Consider the following 24,158-nt stretch of genomic DNA (forward strand, 5'->3'; position numbering starts at 1 on the left):
ATTCTAGTTGCACGACTGCAAATGGTATGGTTTTTCTCTGAAACGCTCCAGTGATAGACTATATACAATGATATGAAAAAGAGTTTGCCCATTTCCTGACTTCTTATTCTTTGGCATGTTTGTCACTCTTAAATGTTTGAGATCACCAAACAAATTTAAATATTACACAAAAATAACACAAAATGCAGTTTATAAATGGTCTTTATTATTAAGGGAAAAAGAAATCCAAACCTACAGTGCCCTGTGTGAAATAGTCATTGACAGTGAGATGGGGGGATTTTGAGGCAGGCTGAACAGTGAGATGGGGGGATTTTGAGGCAGGCTGAACAGTGAGATGGGGGGGATTTTGAGGCAGGCTGAACAGTGAGATGGGGGGGATTTTGAGGCAGGCTGAACAGTGAGATGGGGGGGATTTTGAGGCAGGCTGAACAGTGAGATGGGGGGGATTTTGAGGCAGGCTGGACAGTGAAATGGGGGAATTATGAGGCAGGCTGGACAGTGAGAAGGGGGGGATTATGAGGCAGGCTGGACAGTGAGAAGGGGGGGATTATGAGGAAGACTGGACACTGAGAAGAGGGGATTATGAGGAAGACTGGACACTGAGAAGGGGGGGATTATGAGGAAGACTGGACACTGAGAAGGGGGGATTATGAGGCAGGCTGGACACTGAGAAGGGGGGATTATGAGGCAGGCTGGACACTGAGAAGGGGGGGATTATGAGGCAGGCTGGACACTGAGAAGGGGGAAATTATGAGGCAGGCTGGACACTGAGAAGGGGGGGATTATGAGGCAGGCTGGACACTGAGAAGAGGGGGATTATGAGGCAGGCTGGACACGGGGGATTATGAGGCAGGCTGGACACTGAGAAGAGGGGGATTATGAGGCAGGCTGGACAGTGAGATGGGGGGGATTTTGAGGCAGGCTGGACAGTGAGATGGGGGGGATTATGAGGGAGGCTGGACAGTGAGAAGAGGGGGATTATGAGGCAGGCTGGACACTGAGAAGGGGGGATTATGAGGCAGGCTGGACACTGAGAAGGGGGGATTATGAGGCAGGCTGGACAGTGAGAAGAGGGGGATTATGAGGCAGGCTGGGCAGTGAGAAGGGGGGGATTTTGAGGCAGGCTGGACAGTGAGAAGGGGGGGATTATGAGGCAGGCTGGACACTGAGAAGGGGGGGATTATGAGGCAGGCTGGACACTGAGAAGGGAGGAATTATGAAGCCCAATGGCAAAATGGGGGAAGACAGGAGAGGGGGGGGGAGGCCAGAGAGACACATTATATGTAAAAGAAGGGAAAGGATATAAAACAAGATTTCCAGTATTCAAGTAGCATGGATAAGTCACGTATATATGCAAGTAAGCCTGTGTTGCACAATAAGCGCATGGTGATAAACCTGTTGTCAATGTTATAATTAGTGCATTTGCATATAGTCATTGACTCTGGAGTGTTTTGTTAGAAGTCTTCCCCAGGTTAGTGCATACATACTCTTACTCAATGTCTTACCTTGCTATAAACATATAATTATGCCTTTTTTTTTTTCTTTTCAGGGTTCTGGTTGGCCTGGACTCTCATTATCTTGGCCGGGTGCTGCTGTGCTTATCGTCACCGTAGAGTTAAACTGAGACATCAACAGGAGCTGAGACAACGAGAGATCAGCCTCATGGCCTACCAGGGGGTTGCTCCATCAGCATCTGCTGCCACCGCCATAGGTATCCATTTTATATAGTGCAATGTAAAGGTGGCTGTGAAAAGTTTGTAGTTTATGTAGTAAATTATACAAATGAGTGAGTTAAAGGGAAACTGTCAGCAGGATTTCACTCCCCAACTATTTATGGGCTTGTGCCCTTTCAGAGACAATTACAGCAATATCTGTACATGTCCAGTCCGTTGCTCAGAAATCAGCATTTGAATGCTATACAAATGGCTATGGTAGATCTGAAGCCACTATCGCTCCAGCTCTATTCCCTGCCCAGCGCCACCTCCTTTTACTTCGCTGACCGCCTCTATGCTGTGTGACTTCAGGCAATGGAGTCATCAGTTAAGCAGCAGGAGGTGAAAGCGCTGGGTGGGAAATAGAGCTGGAGTGACAGAGGCTTCAAATCTACCGTTGTCCTTAAGCATCATTTGCATATCAATTCAAATGCTGATTTCTCAGGAGCAGATATGCCATGTACAGGTATTGCTGGACTTTTCTTTAACCCGACATTGGACGTATTGGGTACGTGCTTTAAGGACATATGACGTACCCAGTACGTCATGGCAATCGCGGAGGCTCAGACGCTGTGCCCCAATATTTGCGTATATGGCTTATGTTATAGCTAAGACCCAGCTATCACTGCCAGGAGTGGTGCCTTCACCGCTTCGGCCGGTTTAACCCCCTAAATGCTGCGATCAATAGTGATCGCAGTATTTAGGTGGGTGAGAGAGGATCGCGCTCCTTTCCCTAGCGATCGGGTCCCTGTAATGTGATCACAGGGACCCGATTTCTGCCATGGTAATCTGAGGTCGTCACTATGACGACCCTTGGGTTACTCAGCTACTGAAAACCTCACACACCATGCCAGATGCATGGTGCGTGGGGCAAACAGTCAGTGCTGCAAGTGCAGCACTGATATAATCCACTGCAATAATCGTGCATTGCAGTGGATTAGATCAGAGAGATAAAAAAGTAATGTTCCATTAAGGGACTGTAAAAAAAAGAAAAAAAGTTAATAAAAATATTTGTTAAAAATAAAGAGCAATAAAAATAATTACAATAAATATGTACATTCATGTAAAAAAAAAATAAACAAAGTACTCATTTTGTATCGCCACATCCCTAATAACCCAATCTATAACACTCCGACATTAGTTAACCCCTTTGGTGAATACGATTTTAAAAAAAAAAGAAGATAGCAAAAACTGTCTTTCTTTGTCGCTCCATTGGGAGACCCAGACAATTGGGTGTATAGCTTCTGCCTCCGGAGGCCACACAAAGTATTACACTTTAAAAAGTGTAACCCCTCCCCTCTGCCTATACACCCTCCCGTGCATCACGGGCCCATCAGTTTTATGCTTTGTGTTGAAGGAGGCACACATGCACACAATGCTCCACATTTTAGTCAGCAGCAGCTGCTGATTATATCGGATGGAAGAAAAGAGGGCCCCTAACAGGGTCCCCGGCATGCTCCCTTCTCACCCCACTGAGTCGGCGGTGCTGTTAAGGTTGAGGTACCCATTGCGGGTACACAGGCAGGAGCCACATGCCGTTTTCCTTCCCCATCCCTTAGGGGCTCTGGGTGAAGTGGGATCCTAACCGGTCATCCAGGCACTGGGACCGGGCTCCCTCCGCAGCCCCTGGGGGAATCTGCTGGACAGGAGACTGAGTATCGCCAGGGAAGGACCCTGCATCTACAGGTACTCTGTGTCCCCCTTTGGGACGGTGCATGGAGCACCTTGGCTTCAGACGCTGCAGCGACTGCGGTGTTGATTTTTGACTGGGACTACCGCGCCGACCGTGCCTGCTTGCCGGCCGCGGTTTTTACTTTAGTCCCCCGGCTTTTGCGGCCTAGTACAGAACGCCGACAGCTAAACTCCCGCCCCCGGGCCTGCCAGTCAGGGGTAAGGGCGGGACGGTCGGTCTGACGCCGACAGTGAGGGCTGGAGCACACGTAGCTGTCCTCCTCCCCCCTCACTAATCACTCTGGGGCACCAGATTCCCGCACTTTTGTAGTTACGCCCACGGCTCCCTCCTCCCCTGTGAACGCCGACAGCCATGTTTTAACATATTCTGCCGGTGGAGGACTTCTGGCTGCAGCTCTGGGAGACCCGAGGCAGGGAATCTGGTGGCCACACACCGCTGGAGCGGTCGGTAAGACACACCGGTTACCCGGTGCTGGTCCCCCTAGGGTGCTGAACTGTGTGTGTGTATGTATGTGTATATATATATATATATATATATATATATATATATATATATATATATATATATATATATAATTTTTGTATACATTTTCCGGGTCGGCTGTACTGTTAGCTTGTGGCTATATACCCTCAGTGATCACGCTCCTGGGAAACAACAGCATGTTGTTCACAAGGAGCAAGGGTGCCAAGACACAGGGTTATTTTGCTAGGGGACGCCATAGCTACCTGCAGGTTCCACCTACCCTCACTGTGACCTATGCTCGGGCACTGGGGCACTCGCTCAGCCGGAGCCTGAGGCACTGGGGGGTCCCTCGGCCCAGGTAGAACCGCCGGCTCCCCCTGTCCAGATGGCAGGGACAGAGTTTGCTGTTTTAGCTGACAAACTCTCTGAGTCGCTTTCATATTCCATGACTCAGTCTAGGGATAAATGGTCTGCTCAGTTTCTAGAGGCTTTGCAGTCCAGACCGGCCTTTACACAGGCCCCGGGCACTGCGGGATCACCCCCAGGCCCCTCTCGGTCTGCGACGAAGCGTGCTCCTGATGTGGCCTCTAATTATGACGTGCAGGACTCCGGCACGGACCGCAGTTCCAGACCAGCTAAGCGGGCTCGCTTAGAATCTTCCCCGACTTCATCACGTTGTTCGGGGTCTCAGCTTGAGGACTCTCTAGAGGATGAGGCGGAGGTCGCAGCCCAGGACTCTGACCCTGACGTTGCTCTCAATCTTGATACACCTGAAGGGGACGCCATAGTAAATGACCTTTATAGCGTCCATCAACCAGGTGCTAGATCTTTCTCCCCCAACTCCGCTTGTAGAGGATTCAGCCTCACAACAGGAGAAACACCAGTTTAGGTTTCCTAAACGTACTCTGAGTGTTTTCTTCGATCACTCTAACTTTAGAGCTGCTGTCCAGAAGCACAGGGCTTTCCCGGACAAGCGCTTTACTAAACGCCTTAATGACACACGTTACCCCTTCCCCTCTGACGTGGTTAAGGGTTGGGCTCAATGTCCCAAGGTGGATCCTCCAGTCTCTAGACTGGCGGCTAGATCAGTAGTAGCAGTGGCTGACGGTGCATCGCTCAAGGATGCCACGGACAGGCAGATAGAGCTCCTACTGAAATCCATCTATGAAGCCATAGGCGCGTCTTTTGCCCCAGCTTTTGCAGCAGTGTGGGCACTCCAGGCTATCTCAGCTTGTCTGTCTGAGATTAATGCGGTCACCCGTACTGCTGCGCCACAAGTAGCATCTTTGACTTCTCAGGCATCAGTATTTGCATCCTACGCCATGAATGCTGTCCTGGACTCGGCTAGCCGTACAGGGGTAGCATCCGCCAATTCTGTGGCAGTCCGCAGGGCCATGTGGCTACGCGAATGGAAGGCAGACTCTGCTTCCAAAAAGTTCTTGACCGGTTTGCCGTTTTCTGGCGACCGACTGTTTGGCGAGCGATTGGATGAAATTATTAAGCAATCCAAGGGGAAGGACTCGTCCTTACCCCAGCCCAAACCATACAGACCTCAGCAACGGAAAGTTCAAGCGAGGTTTCGGTCCTTTCGGCCCTCAGCCAGATCCCAATCCTCCTCGTCCAACAGGCCACAGAAGAGCCAGAGAAACTCTTCTGCATGGCGGTCTAAGTCATGTCCTCCAAGGTCCGCCGGAGGCACCGTCTCCAAGGCGACCTCCTCATGACTTTCGGCCGCCCCAAACCGCATCCTCGGTCGGTGGCAGGCTCTCCCGCTTTTGCGACGCCTGGTGGCCACATGTCCAAGACCGATGGGTGAGAGACATTCTGTCTCACGGTTACAGGATAGCGTTCAGCTCTCGTCCTCCGGCTCGTTTTTTTCAGAACATCTCCGCCCCCCGAGCGCACTGTTGCGCTTTTTCAGGCGGTGGACACTCTGAAGACAGAAGGAGTGGTGATCCCCGTTCCCCTTCAGGAACACGGTCGCGGTTTTTACTCCAACCTGTTCGTAGTGCCAAAAAAGGACGGCTCATTCCGTCCCGTTTTGGACCTCAAATTGCTCAACGGACATGTGAGAACCAGGCGGTTTCGCATGGAATCCCTCCGATCTGTCATCGCTTCGATGTCCCAAGGAGACTTCCTAGCATCAATCGACATCTGCGTCCACTCCAATGGGACATTCTCCGCAAATGGGACAAGAGGTCGACGTCCTTAGACAGGAACGTCTCTCTTTCTATGGCAGCCAAGACCTCTCTTCAGTGGTGGCTTCTCCCCACTTCTCTGTTGAAAGGAAAATCCTTCCTGCCCCCATCCTGGGCTGTGGTCACGACGGACGCGAGCCTGTCAGGATGGGAAGCGGTTTTTCTCCACCACAAGGCTCAGGGAACCTGGACTCCGACAGAGTCCTCCCTTCAGATCAATGTTCTGGAGATAAGGGCAGTGTTTCTAGCCCTCAAGGCGTTCCATCGGTGGCTGGAGGGCAGGCAGATCCGCGTACAGTCGGACAACGCCACGGCGGTTGCGTACATCAACCACCAGGGCGGCACTCGCAGTCGTCAAGCCTTCCAAGAAGTCCGGCGGATTCTGCTGTGGGCGGAGGCCACAGCCTCCACCATCTCCGCGGTTCACATCCCGGGCGTAGAAAACTGGGAAGCAGACTTTCTCAGTCGCCAGGGCATGGACGCGGGGGAATGGTCTCTCCACCCGGACGTGTTTCAAGAGATCTGTTGCCGCTGGGGAACGCCGGACGTCGATCTCATGGCGTCTCGGCACAACAACAAAGTCCCGGCATTCATGGCACGGTCTCAGGATCACAGAGCTCTGGCGGCGGACGCCTTAGTTCAGGATTGGTCGCAGTTTCAACTGCCTTATGTATTCCCTCCTCTGGCAATGCTGTCCAGAGTGTTGCGCAAGATCAGGTCCGACTGCCGCCGCGCCATCCCCGTCGCTCCAGATTGGCCGAGGCGGTCGTGGTACCCGGATCTGTGGCACCTCACGGCGGGTCAACCGTGGGCGCTCCCAGACCGACCAGACTTGCTGTTTCAAGGGCCATTTTTCCATCTGATTTCTGCGGCCCTCAACCTGACTGTGTGGCCATTGAGTCCTGGCTCCTAGCGTCCTCAGGGTTATCTCAAGATGTCATTGCCACTATGAGACAGGCCAGGAAACCAACGTCAGCCAAGATCTATCACAGAACTGGGAGGATCTTCTTAGCCTGGTGCTCTGAGAAGGGGTTTACCCCCTGGCCGTTTGCCTTACCCACGTTTCTTTCATTCCTTCAATCTGGATTGGACAAGGGTTTGTCTCTCTGCTCTCTCAAGGGACAAGTATCGGCGCTTTCCGTGTTTTTTCAAAAGCGTCTAGCCAGGCTTCCGCAGGTCCGCACGTTCCTGCAGAGAGTTTGCCACATAGTCCCACCTTAAAAGCGTCCGCTGGAACCCTGGGATCTCAACACTGTTCTACGGGCTCTTCAAAAACCGCCCTTCGAGCCGCTGCGGGATGTCTCTCTATCACGTCTTTCGCAGAAGGTGGCATTTCTAGTGGCGGTTACATCACTCCGAAGAGTGTCAGAGCTTGCAGCGCTGTCATGCAAAGCCCCTTTCCTGGTATTTCACCAGGATAAGGTGGTTCTGCGTCCGGTCCCGGACTTTCTCCCTAAGGTGGTGTCCACTTTTCATCTACATCAGGATATCTCCTTACCTTCTTTTTGCCCTCATCCAATTCACCAATGTGAAAAGGATTTGCATTTGTTAGATCTAGTGAGAGCCCTCCGGATCTACGTGTCTCGCACGGCGCCACTGCGCCGTTCTGATGCGCTTTTTGTCCTTATCACTGGCCAGCGTAAGAGGTCGCAGGCTTCCAAGTCAACCTTGGCTCGGTGGATCAAGGAACCGATTTCTGAAGCCTACCGTTCTTCTGGGCTTCCGATTCCTTCAGGGCTGAAAGCCCATTCTACCAGAGCCGTGGGTGCATCCTGGGCATTGCGGCACCAGGCTACGGCTCAGCAGGTGTGTCAGGCGGCTACCTGGTCTAGTCTGCACACTTTCACGAAACACTATCAGGTGCATGCCTATGCTTCGGCAGATGCCAGCCTAGGTAGGCGAGTCCTTCAGGCGGCGGTTGCCCACCTGTAAGAGGGGGCCGTTGTTTTCGGCTCTTTTTATCGAGGTATTCTTTTACCCACCCAGGGACTGCTTTTGGACGTCCCAATTGTCTGGGTCTCCCAATGGAGCGACAAAGAAGAAGGGAATTTTGTTTACTTACCGTAAATTCCTTTTCTTCTAGCTCCTATTGGGAGACCCAGCACCCGCCCCTGTTCCCTTCGGGCTGTTGTTCTGTTGTGTACACATGTTGTTCATGTTGAATTGTTCTTTTGGTTCATGGTTTCAGTTCTCCGAACATCCTTCGGATTGAATTTACCTTAGACCAATTTATAAGTTTCCTCCTTCCTGCTTTGGCACCAAAACTGATGGGCCCGTGATGCACGGGAAGGTGTATAGGCAGAGGGGAGGGGTTACACTTTTTAAAGTGTAATACTTTGTGTGGCCTCCGGAGACAGAAGCTATACACCCAATTGTCTGGGTCTCCCAATAGGAGCTAGAAGAAAAGGAATTTACGGTAAGTAAACAAAATTCCCTTCTTTCATCATACAGCTGACAAAAAAGTGGAATAAACAGATATCAAAAAGTCATGAATAAAAATTGTACCACTGAAAACATGATCTTGTCCCGCAAAAAACAAGCCACCATATACAGCTCAATCTTCATAAAAATAAAGAAGCTATAGCTCTCTGAATACAGCAGTGCAAAAAAAAAAAATGTTTCTCTAAAATTGTTTTTATGATGTAAAAGCAGCAAAACATAAAAAAAAAACTCGACAAATATGGTATCGCTGTAATCTTGCTGATCTGATGAATAAATTTGATTTATCGCTTTTATGACAGTGAAGGGTACAAAAAGAAATTCCTGAATGAATGTATCTTCATGATTCTGCCTCACAAAAAGCGGAATAGAAAGCGATCAAAAAATATTGTGACCCAATAAAAACTACAACTCATCCCGCAATAAACGAGTCCTCACTTGACTCCTGTTTTTTTTTTTTCATAAAAATCTAAAAATTTAAACCTTTCAAAATTCGGTGATTCAAAAAAACTTATTTTGTAAAAGTGTTTGTGTTTAGCGTAATAGTAGTCAAACCTAAAAAAAATATATCTAGATCTATCTATATCTCTGTAATCGTATTGACCAGAGGAATAGTCCCCTAATCCCTTTATACTGCACGGTGAACGGCGTAAAAAATAAATAAAAGCCAATTCTTCAACTGCTGGTTATTTATCTCAAATATTACAGTACGGCGTAGCTCATATTTATCCTGTGCTTTAGGCCCCTTTCACACGTCAGTGATTCTGGGACGTTTGTGCTTTTTTTTAAACGTACCAGAATCACTGACATACGCAGACCCATTATAATGAATGGGTCTGCTCACACATCAGTGATTTTTCACTGCACGTGTCTCCGTGCGGCGTACCCGCGTGTGCGTGATTGCTGCACGGAGACATGTCCATTTTTTTCTGGCATCACTGATGTTCCACGGACCACGCAGTGGTGTGGTCCGTGAAACACGTGCCAGAAAAAAACGTGCATTTAAAATAATAAACATTTTAACTCACCCGGCGTCCAGCGATGTCCTCTGCAGCCCGTTCTCCCTGCTGCTTCTAAGCCGGCTGATTACTGTCGCGCATATTCATTATGCGCGACACAGCCGACCCGGAAGCAGCTGCTGCGGGGGTCACCGCCGGCCGGATGCTGCGTCGCGGGAGCGATCAGCACCATGGACAGCGGGAGCGCGCACAAGTGAGTTTATTTCTAAGTGCAATCACGGGCCACGGATAACGGAGCCCGGATTGCACTTAGACAACCCACGTGTGCCGTGATTCACGGCACACGCAGGGACATGTGCGTGTTTTTAAACGTCAAGGGAATGGATCTGTCGGGGTTTTCATCTGAATCGCATGTATCGGAGATGTAGATGGAAACCCTAATGTAAGTGCTCAACATAGAGCACAGAATAAATGTGAACTGATCCAAAATGTTCTGTACCTCAAATAGCCACCAAATACCATTCAACTCAACCCACAAAAACACAAGTCCCCACTCAGGTCTGACATCTGTTAACGGAAACGTAGGTTGGCTTCTACTTTATTATGGGATTACAAAGGCTGTGGAAAACGCTATGAATCGCTAAATATCGTTTTGCATTTACCACTACCATGAAGTACAATATATCTCGAAAAAACAGTCTCAGAATCACTGGGATCCATTGAAGCGTTAGAGTTAGGCCCCTTTCACATTGCGTTTTAGTGGCTCTGTCGGGGCATACGTCCGAAATTCCGCCCCCTTCACCCCACAAAACGTGTTTTGGACGTATGCACCGACAGGGCCATTGAGTATAATGGAGCAGAGAAAGCGTATGCTCTGTCTTGCACCATTTTCGGGCAGAAAGCGTATACACCCATACATATTTATAGTTTTTTCGCTTTTTAAGGAATTATCATTTATTCCTTTTGGGAAATGTATGAATAAATTGACTATTCAGTGTTACTCTTCTGCTGATTAGATCATGTTCCCAGTCTGAGAGCTCACGATTGAACAGTGTCATTTTCACACGCCATGGGGAATGTATTTGTCACTTCATCTGGAAATGTATAAAGTAACAGCACAATGCTAACATTTCAAAGAAGGTTTCACAATTCTTGTTTGATAAGAAATACAAGAATTTATTAATGCAGATATAGGTGGGAGAATTATGGAAATCACATCTGTCTATTCAATATTGATAATGAGCACCACATGCAGAAATCCCTGCACTTAAACAACTTACTTGCTATCAATGAGGTTGTTCATGGGAAATGTTATGCCACTCCGAATGTGCTTGGGCAAATCAAGATCCACTGCTGGCAGCTCACTTTTCAATTATAACAAAAAAATATATCCGGCACACCACTATGTAAAAGAGGAATCTCGGAATTGGTTTGAAAAAAACATGGATTTATTGTGTATGTACAGGAAAGTCCGTCCAACGTTTCGATCCAAAAGGATCTTTCACAGGGACAATGGGACAATGGGACCTGAAGTATAAAAGGGTTGTCAAATCGTATCAGTACAGGTGGTCATCAAAGTGTACCAGAAGGATGCGTAAGCGGTCTCGGTAATTCTACTAAGTGATATAGTGCTAGGGGAGTGTCCAACAAGAACGTGTCGTGGTCTTGTGTATAGCAGGGACGCATCCGGATCAATGGAACCAATAAATGTTAGTCACACAATGTCGGATGGGGAAACCGATCATGCCACTGAGTGGGTCACATTAATGTAATTCCTTTATATAACGTGATCGGAGAAGGGGAAACCTTGCTGGTAAATAGGGTATTAATATTAGGCGTGGAGTGGCACTATGACGGTCACTGTTAAGTGCGAATCACTGGGTATATGGCTGGTTTGTAGGTAATGGTTTTTGTTGGAAAGACATACACCAGTTCCCTATAGAAAAGGGATCCAATTTGTCTGAGGGAAATTCCCTTATAGCAAGCAGAGCAGGAATGCTTCCAGAGAGGAGGAATGGCAGTGCTGCCGGCTGAGATTTAGGTGAACGGAAGCCTGCAACTGCGTTGGTGGGACGCCATCACTGGAGATCCACTTTCCCACCAACGCAGTTGCAGGCTTCCGTTCACCTAAATCTCAGCCGGCAGCACTGCCATTCCTCCTCTCTGGAAGCGTCCCTGCTATACACAAGACCACGACACGTTCTTGTTGGACACTCCCCTAGCACTATATCACTTAGTAGAATTACCGAGACCGCTTACGCATCCTTCTGGTACACTTTGATGACCACCTGTACTGATACGATTTGACAACCCTTTTATACTTCAGGTCCCATTGTCCCTGTGAAAGATCCTTTTGGATCGAAACGTTGGACGGACTTTCCTGTACATACACAATAAATCCATGTTTTTTTCAAACCAATTCCAAGATTCCTCTTTTACATAGTGGTGTGCCGGATATATTTTTTTGTTATACTGGACCTATTATTCCAGAGCACCCCCACGTCGAGTGAGCCAGGTCTATCTCTTTATCACTTTTCAATTATGTCCCAGATGTGCTCAATGGGAGGCAAGTCTGGAGATGCTGCAGACGATGATAATATAGACCACACCGGCTGCTCATAGTATCACAAGAAACATGCGGCCTGGTGGTGTTCGATTTGAAAAATGTTTTTGTCTTGTGATTTCCACAATTCAACTACTTTTTCCTTCTTGATGTTGCATTTTCAATGATAATGAGGAGGGTATGTCGGGTAAGCTAACCGCTTCAGTTTACACTTGCTTTTCACAATAGAGGAAAGTTAAAAAAATAAAATAGAGGATTTTGCCGGCCTTGTGTATGTATGCGCTTTATCATGCTCCATCCTATCTTCTAACCTGATGCAAATTGTCTAAAACAAAAAAAATAAACAATAGTCTGGTCCTCTCCTATTGCCTTTTACCCAAGTAAATAAATACACGTGCTGTGCCATACATAATATACAGGTTTATATTGGTGCCAGGTGACAGTGTTCTTGCCAGTGAGCATTTGGCCTTTGTGCATGGAAGGATTAACCTCTTCATGATTTTTGACGTACATGTACTTCAGAAGTTATGTCCCTGCCTTTGTTGCATGCTCATAGGCAAAGTCTGCATTATTCCCCGTACATGATGTAATAAGCCATCATGTGCCTCTAGCAGCCGCTGTTGGACTGGCACCTGTTAACCAGTTGAGTTTCGCTGTCAGACTGACAGCGGCGTTTTAAAGGGAATCTGTCACCAGGTTCTTGCTCCCCCATCTGATAGCAGCATAATGTAAAGACAGAGACCCTGATTCCAGTGGTCTGTCACTGGGCTGTTTGCTGTCATTTTGATAAAATCAGTGTTTTCTCTGCTGCAGATCTAGCAGTTATACAGCGCTCATAAATATGATGGACTACCTGCAGCACGCCAAGTAGTCCTGTAATGATTATCTCCTTCTGATTAACCAGGGATTTTATAAAATCTACACTTAGCAGCTCAGTAAGTGACACATCTTTGGAATCAGGATCTCTGCCCCTACGTTATGCTGCGCTCAGACTAGGTAGCAAAAACCTGGTGACAGATTCCATTTAACACTAGAACTACTGGACTCGTGACACCTATATAGAAATACATGGTGCAAATTAGTCAAAATGACTACCTCAGTAGTTCTAGTGTTAAGGCTATGTGCACACGGTGCGTTTTTTTTTTTTTTTTTGACGCTGCGTTTTTGTGCGGTTTTGGCCGCTAAAAACGCACAAGCGCACCCGCGGCAAAAAAAAGGCGGCAAAAAACGCATGCGCTTTTTACCGCAATTTGGTGCGTTTTTGGCTGCGTTTTGCTATCTCTGCATTTTTCCAATGCATTGCATGGGGGGAAAACGCAGGAAAGAATTGACATGTCCATTTTTTTTTTTTTTTTTTTAAGCTCAAAAACGCAGTTTAAAAAAAAAATTGTGTGCGGACATCAAAAATGAAAACTGATACTTTGTTGGGGAAGCAAAGTCATGCAGTTTTGAGGCCAAAAACGCACCCGAAAAACGCGCAAAAACGCTGCGAAAAAACTCAGTGTGCACATAGCCTAACACGTGCCGTCAGAGGATCGTGTCTTTCCTCCTGCCCATCAGCGCTCTGTGATCTAATTCCGAAGGGTCGATGGGTTATCATGACAGCCAGGGGTCAGCTGATGACCACCGTGCCTGTTATGTTTCTCCTGTGAACATCAGACGGTGTCTGGCATTTATAGGAGATCATGATTTGTGCTACACAGAACAGTGCTGATGCTATCAAATAATAGCAACTTCAAGTCCCTCAAGGGGAATAGTAAACACAGGGAAAAAAGTGAAAAAAAAAAATGGTGTTGAAATCACCCCTTTTTGCACCACTAAAAATAAAACCTATTTAAAAAAAAATAGACACATTTGGTATCACTGCGTTCAGAAGTGATTGAGGTCTCAAAATATAAAATAAATTAATCTGATCGGTAAATGGCGTAATGAGAAAAAAATCAAAACTCCAGAATTATGTTTCAATTTTTTTTCCCCTCGCAACACTGCAATAAGAGACTATCAAAACATCTTATCTACCCTAAAATGGTATTCGTAAAAACGTCAGCTCAAGAGCGTGCCAACATGATATTCAATGCCCATTGCTATCAGTGGTGACGCGCGTACCTGTGTCGGTTGTCACTGCATTAGACACCGGGCAGTACGCGTGCTCAGAAGTCACCACACTTCCAGTCATGCGCAGTATGAAGCCGGGTGTATGCGTCCCGGCCTCAGAGAGGTCTAGTACGCATGATCATGCGCACTGCGCAGTGTTGAAGGCGGTGACTGCGGACACGGGTATGAGCGTCATTGCTGATGACGCTGGGCAATGGGCATTGACAGCATGTTAGCAGGCCCCTGTTGGTGTGCTAACATGCTAAGAAGGTGGAATGAGCGCAGGAACTAACGCCCTTGCAACTAGTCCCTGCAATCATTAAAGGGGTTATCCGGCTTCTTTGACTTTTTTTTTTTATTTCCCTATTGGGCTACATTGGGGCAGGTAAGTAGATAGAGACCACTTACCTGCCCCGCTGTCAGCCCCTCTCCCCCGGCTCAGAGCGGTCATGTGACCGCTCCTGCCGCGATTTTGCTGCTTCCGGTCTTTGCACGTCTACATGGGCAGGGCCATGTTGACATGCAAATGTGGAGCAGCATGTCACCTCCCTGCTGGGTGTACAGTGCGAGGAGTCACCGCCCCCTTCCCTGCACCCTCCCACACATTCCCCCGCACCTCCAGTAACCTCCCCCTGCACTGCTGTGGTGGTCCGTGACCTGGGGGCGGGGCCTGGCAGCAGCTGCCGTGGTGTCAGCTCCAGCACCGGGCCCCCTGCCCAGGATCGCACATTCAAATGTACCGGCATCACAGATCACCGATGCCGGTACATTTGAAAGTGCTGATGAGAAGCAGCGCAGCGCTGCTTCTCATCACTGTCCCTCCCGCTGTCTGTGCAATCTGCAGCACAGCGGTGACGTCACTACTGTGCTGAACAGAGCACAGACAGCGCACGAACGTGCAGGAGCGGCGGGGACCGAGGACAGGTGAGTATGTACTCCACATGTGTTCCCTATGGGGATGGGGATGGGGGGGCTGGCAGAGCCATATGTGTGCGTGTGCAGAGCCATGTGTGTGCGTGTACGGTGCAGAGCCATGTGTGTGCGTGTGCGGTACAGAGCCATGTGTGCGTGTGCAGAGCCATGTGTGTGCGTTTACGGTGCAGAGCCATGTGTGTGCGTGTGCAGAGCCATATGTGTGCGTGTGCGGTACAGAGCCATATGTGTATGGTGCAGAGCCATGTGTGTGCGTTTACGGTGCAGAGCCATGTGTGTGCGTGTACGGTGCAGAGCCATGTGTGTGCGTGTACGGTGCAGAGCCATATGTGTGCGTGTGCGGTACAGAGCCATATGTGTGCGTGTGCAGAGCCATGTGTGTGCGTGTACGGTGCAGAGCCATGTGTGTGCGTGTACGGTGCAGAGCCATGTGTGTGCGTGTACGGTGCAGAGCCATGTGTGTGCGTGTGCGGTACAGAGCCATATGTGTACGGTGCAGAGCCATGTGTGTGCGTGTGCAGAGCCATGCGTGTGCGGTACAGAGCCATATGTGTGCGTGTGCAGAGCCATGTGTGTGCGTGTACGGTGCAGAGCCATGTGTGTGCGTGTACGGTGCAGAGCCATGTGTGTGCGTGTACGGTGCAGAGCCATGTGTGTGCGTGTACGGTGCAGAGCCATGTGTGTGCGTGTACGGTGCAGAGCCATATGTGTGCGTGTGCGGTACAGAGCCATATGTGTGCGTGTGCAGAGCCATGTGTGTGCGTGTACGGTGCAGAGCCATGTGTGTGCGTGTACGGTGCAGAGCCATGTGTGTGCGTGTACGGTGCAGAGCCATGTGTGTGCGTGTGCGGTACAGAGCCATATGTGTACGGTGCAGAGCCATGTGTGTGCGTGTGCAGAGCCATGTGTGTGCGTGTACGGTGCAGAGCCATATGTGTGCGTGTGCGGTACAGAGCCATATGTGTGCGTGTGCAGAGCCATGTGTGTGCGTGTACGGTGCAGAGCCATATGTGTGCGTGTGCGGTACAGAGCCATATGTGTGCGTGTGCAGAGCCATGTGTGTGCGTTTACGGTGCAGAGCCATGTGTGTGCGTGTACGGTGCAGAGCCATGTGTGTGCGTGTACGGTGCAGAGCCATGTGTGTGCGTGTGCGGTACAGAGCCATATGTGTGCGTGTGCAGAGCCATGTGTGTGCGTTTACGGTGCAGAGCCATGTGTGTGCGTGTACGGTGCAGAGCCATGTGTGTGCGTTTACGGTGCAGAGCCATGTGTGTGCGTTTACGGTGCAGAGCCATGTGTGTGCGTTTACGGTGCAGAGCCATGTGTGTGCGTGTACGGTGCAGAGCCATGTGTGTGCGTTTACGGTGCAGAGCCATGTGTGTGCGTGTACGGTGCAGAGCCATGTGTGTGCGTGTACAGTGCAGAGCCATGTGTGTGCGTGTACGGTGCAGAGTCCGATGTGGGGCTGTTATTTGCAATGCTGTAGTGATACCAGGTCAGGTGCTGGGGAAGAATATACTGACAGGGAATGTGTGTAGGGGGTGCGGCTGGACACTGGGGTGGGGCTGGACACTGAGGCTGGGCGGTGACAGCTCTGACTGGGAGGTTTTGCACAGGAAGTGGTCAGTTTGCTAGAGCTGAATGTAAACAAGAAGCTGCAGAGAATAAAGGTATAATTCAAGAGGAACAAAAGTTAGAAAACAAAAAATAACAATGTAGGGGTGATTTATATGACAATACAGCACAGATAAACTCAAAATTTTTTGTTAAGCTAATGTCGGACAACTCCTTTAACTTAACATATATAGGATCTTTAGAAATAATTTTTTCCTGTCAACACGACAGCACCACCAGAGAGATAGGTCCGCCCCCCATTCTGAACAGGAAACCCACTAAAATAAAAGGGCGGCACCTCTCACATGCATCAGTTAGGTTACAGAGCACAGAGAGGAGTACTAGAAAAGGCAATGGTTTCCAGGTTAGGATGCAGGAGGATGCTGCTATCTCTGGCCACGCTGCAGACTTCCGGGTCCTGACAGGAGGTATCGTCGGATCGGAAGCAATGTCTGCACTTGCGCAGGGACGGGCAAGATGGCGCTGCCCACCACTACTGCATGGTGGTAGCGTTCCTTCCTTGTACCGACTCTGGCCTTACCTGATGGATACTCATAGCCGCGAATTCACGCAGATCCTCCCGCCTCAGCCCGGTGCGGTCCGTCTGGGTGGTGAGTGACGGTTTACTTCCCGGCTTCCTCTCGGTCATTCCCAAGCATTGCTGGGCCTCTGGGCGGACTCGGCCTGCACGCTCTTATACTGACTGGGTGCATCAAAAAAAAAAAACTGGCTGGCCGGTTTCCGATCTGGAAGCCAGCCCTTGTAAAGTTACGGGTGAATTTCTGCCGCTGGCAACGATGGCTCCTCCAGGTTTGTTTTTTTTATCTGGCGGCATCCCAGACTCAGGCTATCTGTCTGCCTGCTTCTGGGGTAGGGCATATGTTAAGGATTTTTCCATTCTTAGAGATTGGAAGCTGCCCTTCAGCGGAGCCTCCTCATGGGCCTATTCTGCCTTCCGTAGTGGATTCTTCTGAGCCCACGGTTGCATGGCTCTCAGGGGCAGTCTGAGGCGGCTTCACTCCTCCAGCCTCACAATAGGGCTCAGACTGCTCGCCTCCCGACTCTGTCCACTTGGCTCGGATTCCCTCCACCGCTTGCGTCTGGTGTTTCAGACAAGCCATACCATAAAGAATACAAAGAAAACAGACTCCTCCCTTAGAGCAGAGGTTCCCAACTCCAGTCCTCAAGGCACACCAACAGTGCATGTTTTCAGGATTTCCTTAAGGCCCCGTCACACTAAGCAACATCGCAGCGCAAACATCGCTGCTAACGAACAACTTTTGTGACGTTGCTAGCGATGTTGCTGTGTGTGACATCCAGCAACAACCTGGCCCCTGCTGTGAGGTCGTTGGTTGTTGCTGAATGTCCTGGGCCATTTTTTAGTTGTTGCTGTCCCGCTGTGAAGCACAGATCGCTGTGTGTGACAGCGAGACAGCAACAACTAAATGTGCAGGCAGCAGGAGCCGGCTTCTGCTGAGGCTGGTAACCAATGTAAACATCGGGTAACCAAGAAGCCCTGTCCTTGGTTACCCGATATTTACCTTTGTTACCAGCCTCCGCCGCTCTCAGCTGTCAGTGCCGGCTCCTGCTCTGTGCACATGTAGCTGCAGCACACATCGGGTAATTAACCCGATGTGTGCTGTAACTAGGAGAGCAGGGAGCCAGCGCTCAGTGTGCGCTGCTCCCTGCTCTCTGCACGTGTAGCTCCGTGCGCTGGTAACCAAGGTAAATATCGGGTTGGTTACCCGATATTTACCTTAGTTACCAAGCGCAGCATCTTCCACGCGGCGCTGGGGGCTGGTCACTGGTTGCTGGTGAGCTCACCAGCAACTCGTGTAGCGACGCTCCAGCGATCCCTGCCAGGTCAGGTTGCTGGTGGGATCGCTGGAGCGTCGCAGTGTGACATCTCACCAGCAACCTCCTAGCAACTTACCAGTGATCCCTATCGTTGTTGGGATCGCTGGTAAGTTGCTTAGTGTGACTGGACCTTTAGTATTGCACAGGTGATAATTTAATCACCTGCAAAGGTGCTGAATCCAACACCCATGCAATGCTAAAGAAATCCTGAAAACATGCACTGTTGGTGTGCCTTAAGGACTGGAGTTGGGAACCTCTGCCTTAGAGGTTTTCTCTTTGCCCCTTGCCTCTGATGGGCCTGGGGGGCTTTCCTATTCGGGGTGGATTGGTCTCATTGCTTCTCGGCTCTGACCTTCCCTGCTCGCCCATGGCTTCGAAGCCTCCGGAGCGGGCTGGTGCCTCCAAGCTTGGGCTTAGTGCTGCAGTGCGGTGTCTTAGTGCCTTGGTACCTCTGCTGTGCCTTGGTGCCTCTGCTGTGCCTTGGTGCCTCTGCTGTGCCTCCTGCCTAGACTGTGCCTAATGCACATGAGGTGCATAGTGCCTATAGTGGGCCTAGTGCCTATGTTGTGCCTAGGGTCTGTGATGTGCCTTGTCCCTCTGTGATTCTGCCCTTATGCCTGGGCTAGTACCCCTGTGACTGGCCTCGGTGTTGTGGCCTCCGTACCGGAGCCTAGTTCCTCTGTTGCTTGTGCCACTGTTGTGCCTGGTACCTTTTTGTACCAGTGCCTGGTACCTTTTTGTACCAGTGCCTGGTACATCTGAGCTTGTGCCTTCCGCTTTGAGCCTGTGCCGCCTGTCTGGCGCCTCTGGGCCTAGGGCCTCTGGGGCCTGTGTCTAGCGCTTCTGAAGTTTGTTCCTAGCGCCTCCTGGGCGTGTTGCCAGGCGCCTCCTGGCCTTGTACCTGGCACCTTTGTGCTTGTACTCAGCACCGCTATGTTGGGGCCTAGTGTCGCTATACTTGCTTGACGCCTCCCAGCAAGCGCCTTTGGCGTGCCTTGTGTCTTTAGTAGCCTTATGCCTTTACCCATTAGTGGCTTTACGTGTCCAGGCAAAATTAAAACACATACTAGTTGGTTCCGGGTGCCTCTTGGGGAGGTTTGTATGGCCTGTGGTACATTGGTGCCTCGGGGTATTACGGGACGCTCCAATGGATCTGTCGCCCTCCTGGGCTGTCCTTGCAGATATGCCTCGGCTCACTTGCGTGGGACTTGATCTCTCTGACCGCCTTTATTTTATGCACTGCCGGCTGGCTCTTCTGCCACGTCTCCTATGTTTCGGTGACAGGGCTCTGGAGGCTCTGGTCCCTCCCTAAAGGTATTTTCTTTCAAATCTTTCTGGTGGTGCTGTCGTGGCGATGGGAAAAATTTGGATTACTTACCGGTAATGTTTTATTCCAGAGCCACGACAACGCCACTGCGTCCCACCCCTTTTGGTTTTTTGCCTTTTCACTCTCTCGGTTTTTGCCCTTCACAATAGTGGGTGTGACCGTGAGGGTTGGATTAACCTTGCCTTTTCTAGTACTCCTCTCTGTGCTCTGTAACCTAACTGATGCATGGGACAGGTGCCGCCCTTTTATTTTAGTGGGTTGCCTGTCCAGAATGAGGGGCGGACCTATCTCTCTAGTGACGCTGTCGTGGCAACGGGAAAACGCCATAACCGGTAAGTAATCTAGATTTTCTAAAGATCCCTTTTATCTATACTACTCAGGGATTAGCAATATGCACCCAGAACTGCTCGTGGTTCTGGGTGCATATTGCCCCTTCAGGTTCCTTTTAAGTGTGGAATGTGGTGTGAGACAAATACTGTGCATTAACACAGTCAGTAGAAACTTTTTACTGCTTTTAAAAAAAGCTATAAATATCTTTTATACCTTTTTTACTTCCAGAGCCTTGGCCCAATTGCAAACTGCCTACGTACGATGAAGTGACACAGGACCCTCCTACACCTCCACCTCCTTATTGCGAGATTTTAGATGAGATTCCGGCTGATCTCGTTCCTCCAGTCACTTCCACAGGATTAAACGTTGCGTGGTCTCACCAAGATGACCCTTTCCCAGATGCATCAGAGGGACCTGCTGAAGAACATCAGCAACATGACAATGGTGACCAGCGAAGCTCAAGTGCCTTAGAGAGAAGACGTCATATCACAGGGGACTCCGGGATTGTGTTGTGTGATGAGAAAGTGGCCTGCCTGAACGAGAGAGAAGAGGATACCGACATATGTCCCAGAGTGGAATAACTCCTCCGTCTGTGCTTTATAGGCTGTAGCCGGCGTATGTGATAAGGGGCTGTATCACAAAGACATTTACATTCAAGGGCTGTTACAAAGGGGGAGCAGAGGCCTCGCCAACCCTGACAACCCTCTATTTCCTGGCACTATCCTTGCACTGATGGCATCTTCTTACAGAGCTTTTGCACTTTGTTTTGTATGTTTGTCAGCGGATTTCACAAAAAAATCCAAGTTTTTATTTCCTTGTTATTATTATTTTTTGTATACTGTTAGAAACGTTTTGTTATAGACATCAGGAAGCTTCGTAATCTCGTATTTACCAGAACTTGGTTTCACGTGACAGACAGAAAGGAATACTGAAAAATAAACCAGCTCAATTCAGCATTCAAATGTTTTGTTTTTGTTTTTTTGTTTTTTAATGGGGACATGGTTTTATAGCTTTTATTTTTTTATTTATTATTATTATTATTATTATTTTATTTTTAAAGCACCAAGCCAGTTTGTTGTTTGTCTTTTTTAATGGGGATTTGATTTTATAGCTTTTATTTTTTTATTATTAATAATAATAATCATTATTATTATTATTATTTAATCTTTTTAAAGCACCAAGCCAGTTTGTGTTTTTGTTTTGTTTTGTTTTGAGCGCTGGAGTGGTGCTTTAAATCTAAGTCCCCTCCTCCCAGTCTTATACTTGCCCTCTGGCGTTTTTATCCTTTCTTCATCGTTCCTTATGGGAGACCCAGACCCAGACCATGGGTGTATAGCTTCTGCCTCCGGAGGACACACAAAGTACTACACTAAAAAGTGTAGCTCCTCCCTCCGAGCATATACACCCCCTGGATGACCAAATCTAGCCAGTTCAATGCTTTGTGTTCAGGAGGATCACACATGCATTCTCATCTGATTTTTGATTTTTGATTTTAAAGAGTTGGAAGAAAAGCGGGTCCAAGCTGGACCCCCGGCATGTCCCTTCTCACCCCACTGTGTCGGCGGTGCTGTTAAGGTTGATTTCAAGGCTGGAGCCTTTACATGCCGCGCTCCTTCACCATCCCTCGGGCTCTGGCTTGAAGTGGGAGCCAGCACGGTTCTCACTGCTTTGCAGGAGACCGGTCTCCATCCGCAGCCCTCTCAGGACCCTGCCGGACGGAGCACTCATCCCTCAGGGACCTGGCCCTGCGTCTCTCAAGCTAAGTATTGAGACGTTATTATCAGGGGGTCCCTTGCATTTTTTATTGTTGGGGAGAGTGTGTTAGTTATTTTGGTGACATTTCCGGCCGGTTCTCTGGGTTTCCCCTGAGAACCGCGCCGAGGGTGCCTGCTCGCCGGCCGCACTGTAAAATTTAGTCCCCGGCTTCAGCTGCGGCCTACTTTCGGTTTCACTGCCCCTGCATGTCAGTCATGCAGAGGGATAGTGCGGCGCCGCCCACCGGCCGTTCAGCAGAGGGGAGGACACTCCTCTCTGAGGAGATGTTTCCCTCCCCTGTATATCCCCTTGGCCCTCCGGTTCCCGCTCTTGGAGTAGGCCCCGCCCCCCCTCCTCACTCCGGCGCCATTTTATCAGCGTTTTCACACTGATCGGCGCTGGCTGCTGCATCTCTGCAACCTGTCTGGGGGTCCGAGCTGTGGGATCCGGAGGGCACACAAATCGGTCTGGTAAGCCACAACCTCTGGTTGTGGACTTTATTATACACTCTCTGGGGGTCATTCTGAAGGAGTGTGTTCTTACTGCAGAGCACCCACCTCAGCAGCATGTCTCACACTAGGAGTAAGGCTGCAAGGCTGTACTCAATATGCACTGCATGTAAGCTCGTACTGCCTGAACCGAGCACATATCCACATTGTGATACCTGCTCTAACATGGTGGTGCCTCAGCCTGGAGTCTCCCCAGTGGTCCCTCAGGCTGCTCCGGCCCCGGTGGCTGAACCCCCAGCTTGGGTAGAATTGTTTACTAAGTCTATCTCCCAGTCCTTTGCTGACTCCATGGGAGAGCTGTCCCGGACTCTGCTGAGCATGCATCAGCCCCCTTCTCAGGGTGCCTCTGCTGCTTCGGCTCGCTCTCCAGAGCTCACAGAGGATTCTTCATCTGCTCCCAGACCCCGTCCTCCTAAAAGGAAACGCAGGGACCCCTCTCCTTCCTCGTCCCGCGGCTCCAATTCACGAGCCGATTCGCAGGATGAGGAGGATGTCTTTACTGGGGGCTCGGACGCTACCTCTATGTGCCCCATTGATCTGACTGAGGGGGATGCAGATGTTAGTGATTTGATTGCGTCCATTAATACTGTACTGGCCCTCAATCCGCCAGTATCAGAGGAGCAACCCTCTCTGGCAGAAAAGCACCAGTTTACTTTGCCTAAGAGACCAAGGAGTGTGTTCTTTAACCACTCAACCACTCCAGTTTTCAGGCCACTGTGTCCAAGCCCAGAGCCTGTCCTGACAAACGCTTTCCTAAGCGTGGTTCTGATGACCGTTTTCCTTTTCCACCAGAGGTGGTCAAGGAGTGGGCTCTCTCACCAAAGGTGGACCCTCCGGTGTCTAGACTCTCAGCCCGGACAGTTGTATCTGTGGCTGATGGCACCTCACTCAAGGATCCCACTGACCGCCAGGTTGACCTCCTGGCCAAGTCTGTCTATGAGGCGACAGGGGCCTCGTTCTCCCCGGATCTATGTGTCACGCACCGCTGCTCTTAGGCGGTGCACCTCTCTTTTTGTGCTGACCACAGGTCAGCGCAAGGGTCTTTCGGCTTCTAAACCGACCCTAGCTCGTTGGATTAGGTCGGCCATATCCGATGCCTACCAGAGTACTCAGGTGCCTCCCCCGCCGGGGATCAAGGCACACTCGACCAGAGCTGTCGGTGCCTCTTGGGCTTTCAGGCACCAGGCTACGGCTCAGCAGGTCTGTCAGGCTGCCACTTGGTCTAGTCTGCACACCTTTTCAAAGCACTACCAAGTGCATGCTCATGCTTCGGCAGATGCGAGCTTGGGCAGACGCATCCTTCAGGCGGCTGTCGCCCATTTGTGAAGTTAGGTTTTGCCTACTTCTCTGTTTATATCCACCCATGGACTGCTTTGAGACGTTCCATGGTCTGGGTCTCCCATAAGGAACGATGAAGAAAAAGAGAATTTTGTTTACTTACCGTAAATTCTTTTTCTTATAGTTCCGACATGGGAGACCCAGCACCCTCCCTGTTGCCTGTTGGCAGTTTTCTTGTTCCGTGTGTTTTCACCGGCTGTTGTAGACAGAGGTTCCGGTTGTTCCGGGTTTTGCTTTGTCTCTACTTGTGGGTGGATGTCCTCCTTCAGCTTTTGCACTAAACTGGCTAGATTTGGTCATCCAGGGGGTGTATATGCTCGGAGGGAGGAGCTACACTTTTTAGTGTAGTACTTTGTGTGTCCTCCGGAGGCAGAA

The 24,158-nt window shown here is 49.8% G+C and overlaps 1 protein-coding gene across 1 annotated transcript in view; it reads left to right on the forward strand.

Annotated features, from left to right (window-relative positions):
* Nucleotides 1-21,143, forward strand: part of LOC142301892 (WW domain-binding protein 1-like) — a 41,783-nt gene extending 20,640 nt beyond the window's left edge. Inside the window, exons 3-4 of the mRNA XM_075342927.1 lie at nucleotides 1,550-1,711; nucleotides 20,410-21,143. Coding sequence (XP_075199042.1) covers nucleotides 1,550-1,711; nucleotides 20,410-20,762 — 515 coding nt within the window. The 3' untranslated portion in view covers nucleotides 20,763-21,143. The remainder of the gene's footprint in view (nucleotides 1-1,549; nucleotides 1,712-20,409) is intronic.
* Nucleotides 21,144-24,158: the final 3,015 nt, after the last annotated feature.

The sequence above is a fragment of the Anomaloglossus baeobatrachus genome, chromosome 4, assembly GCF_048569485.1.
Source record: "Anomaloglossus baeobatrachus isolate aAnoBae1 chromosome 4, aAnoBae1.hap1, whole genome shotgun sequence".
Lineage (NCBI taxonomy): Eukaryota > Metazoa > Chordata > Amphibia > Anura > Aromobatidae > Anomaloglossus > Anomaloglossus baeobatrachus.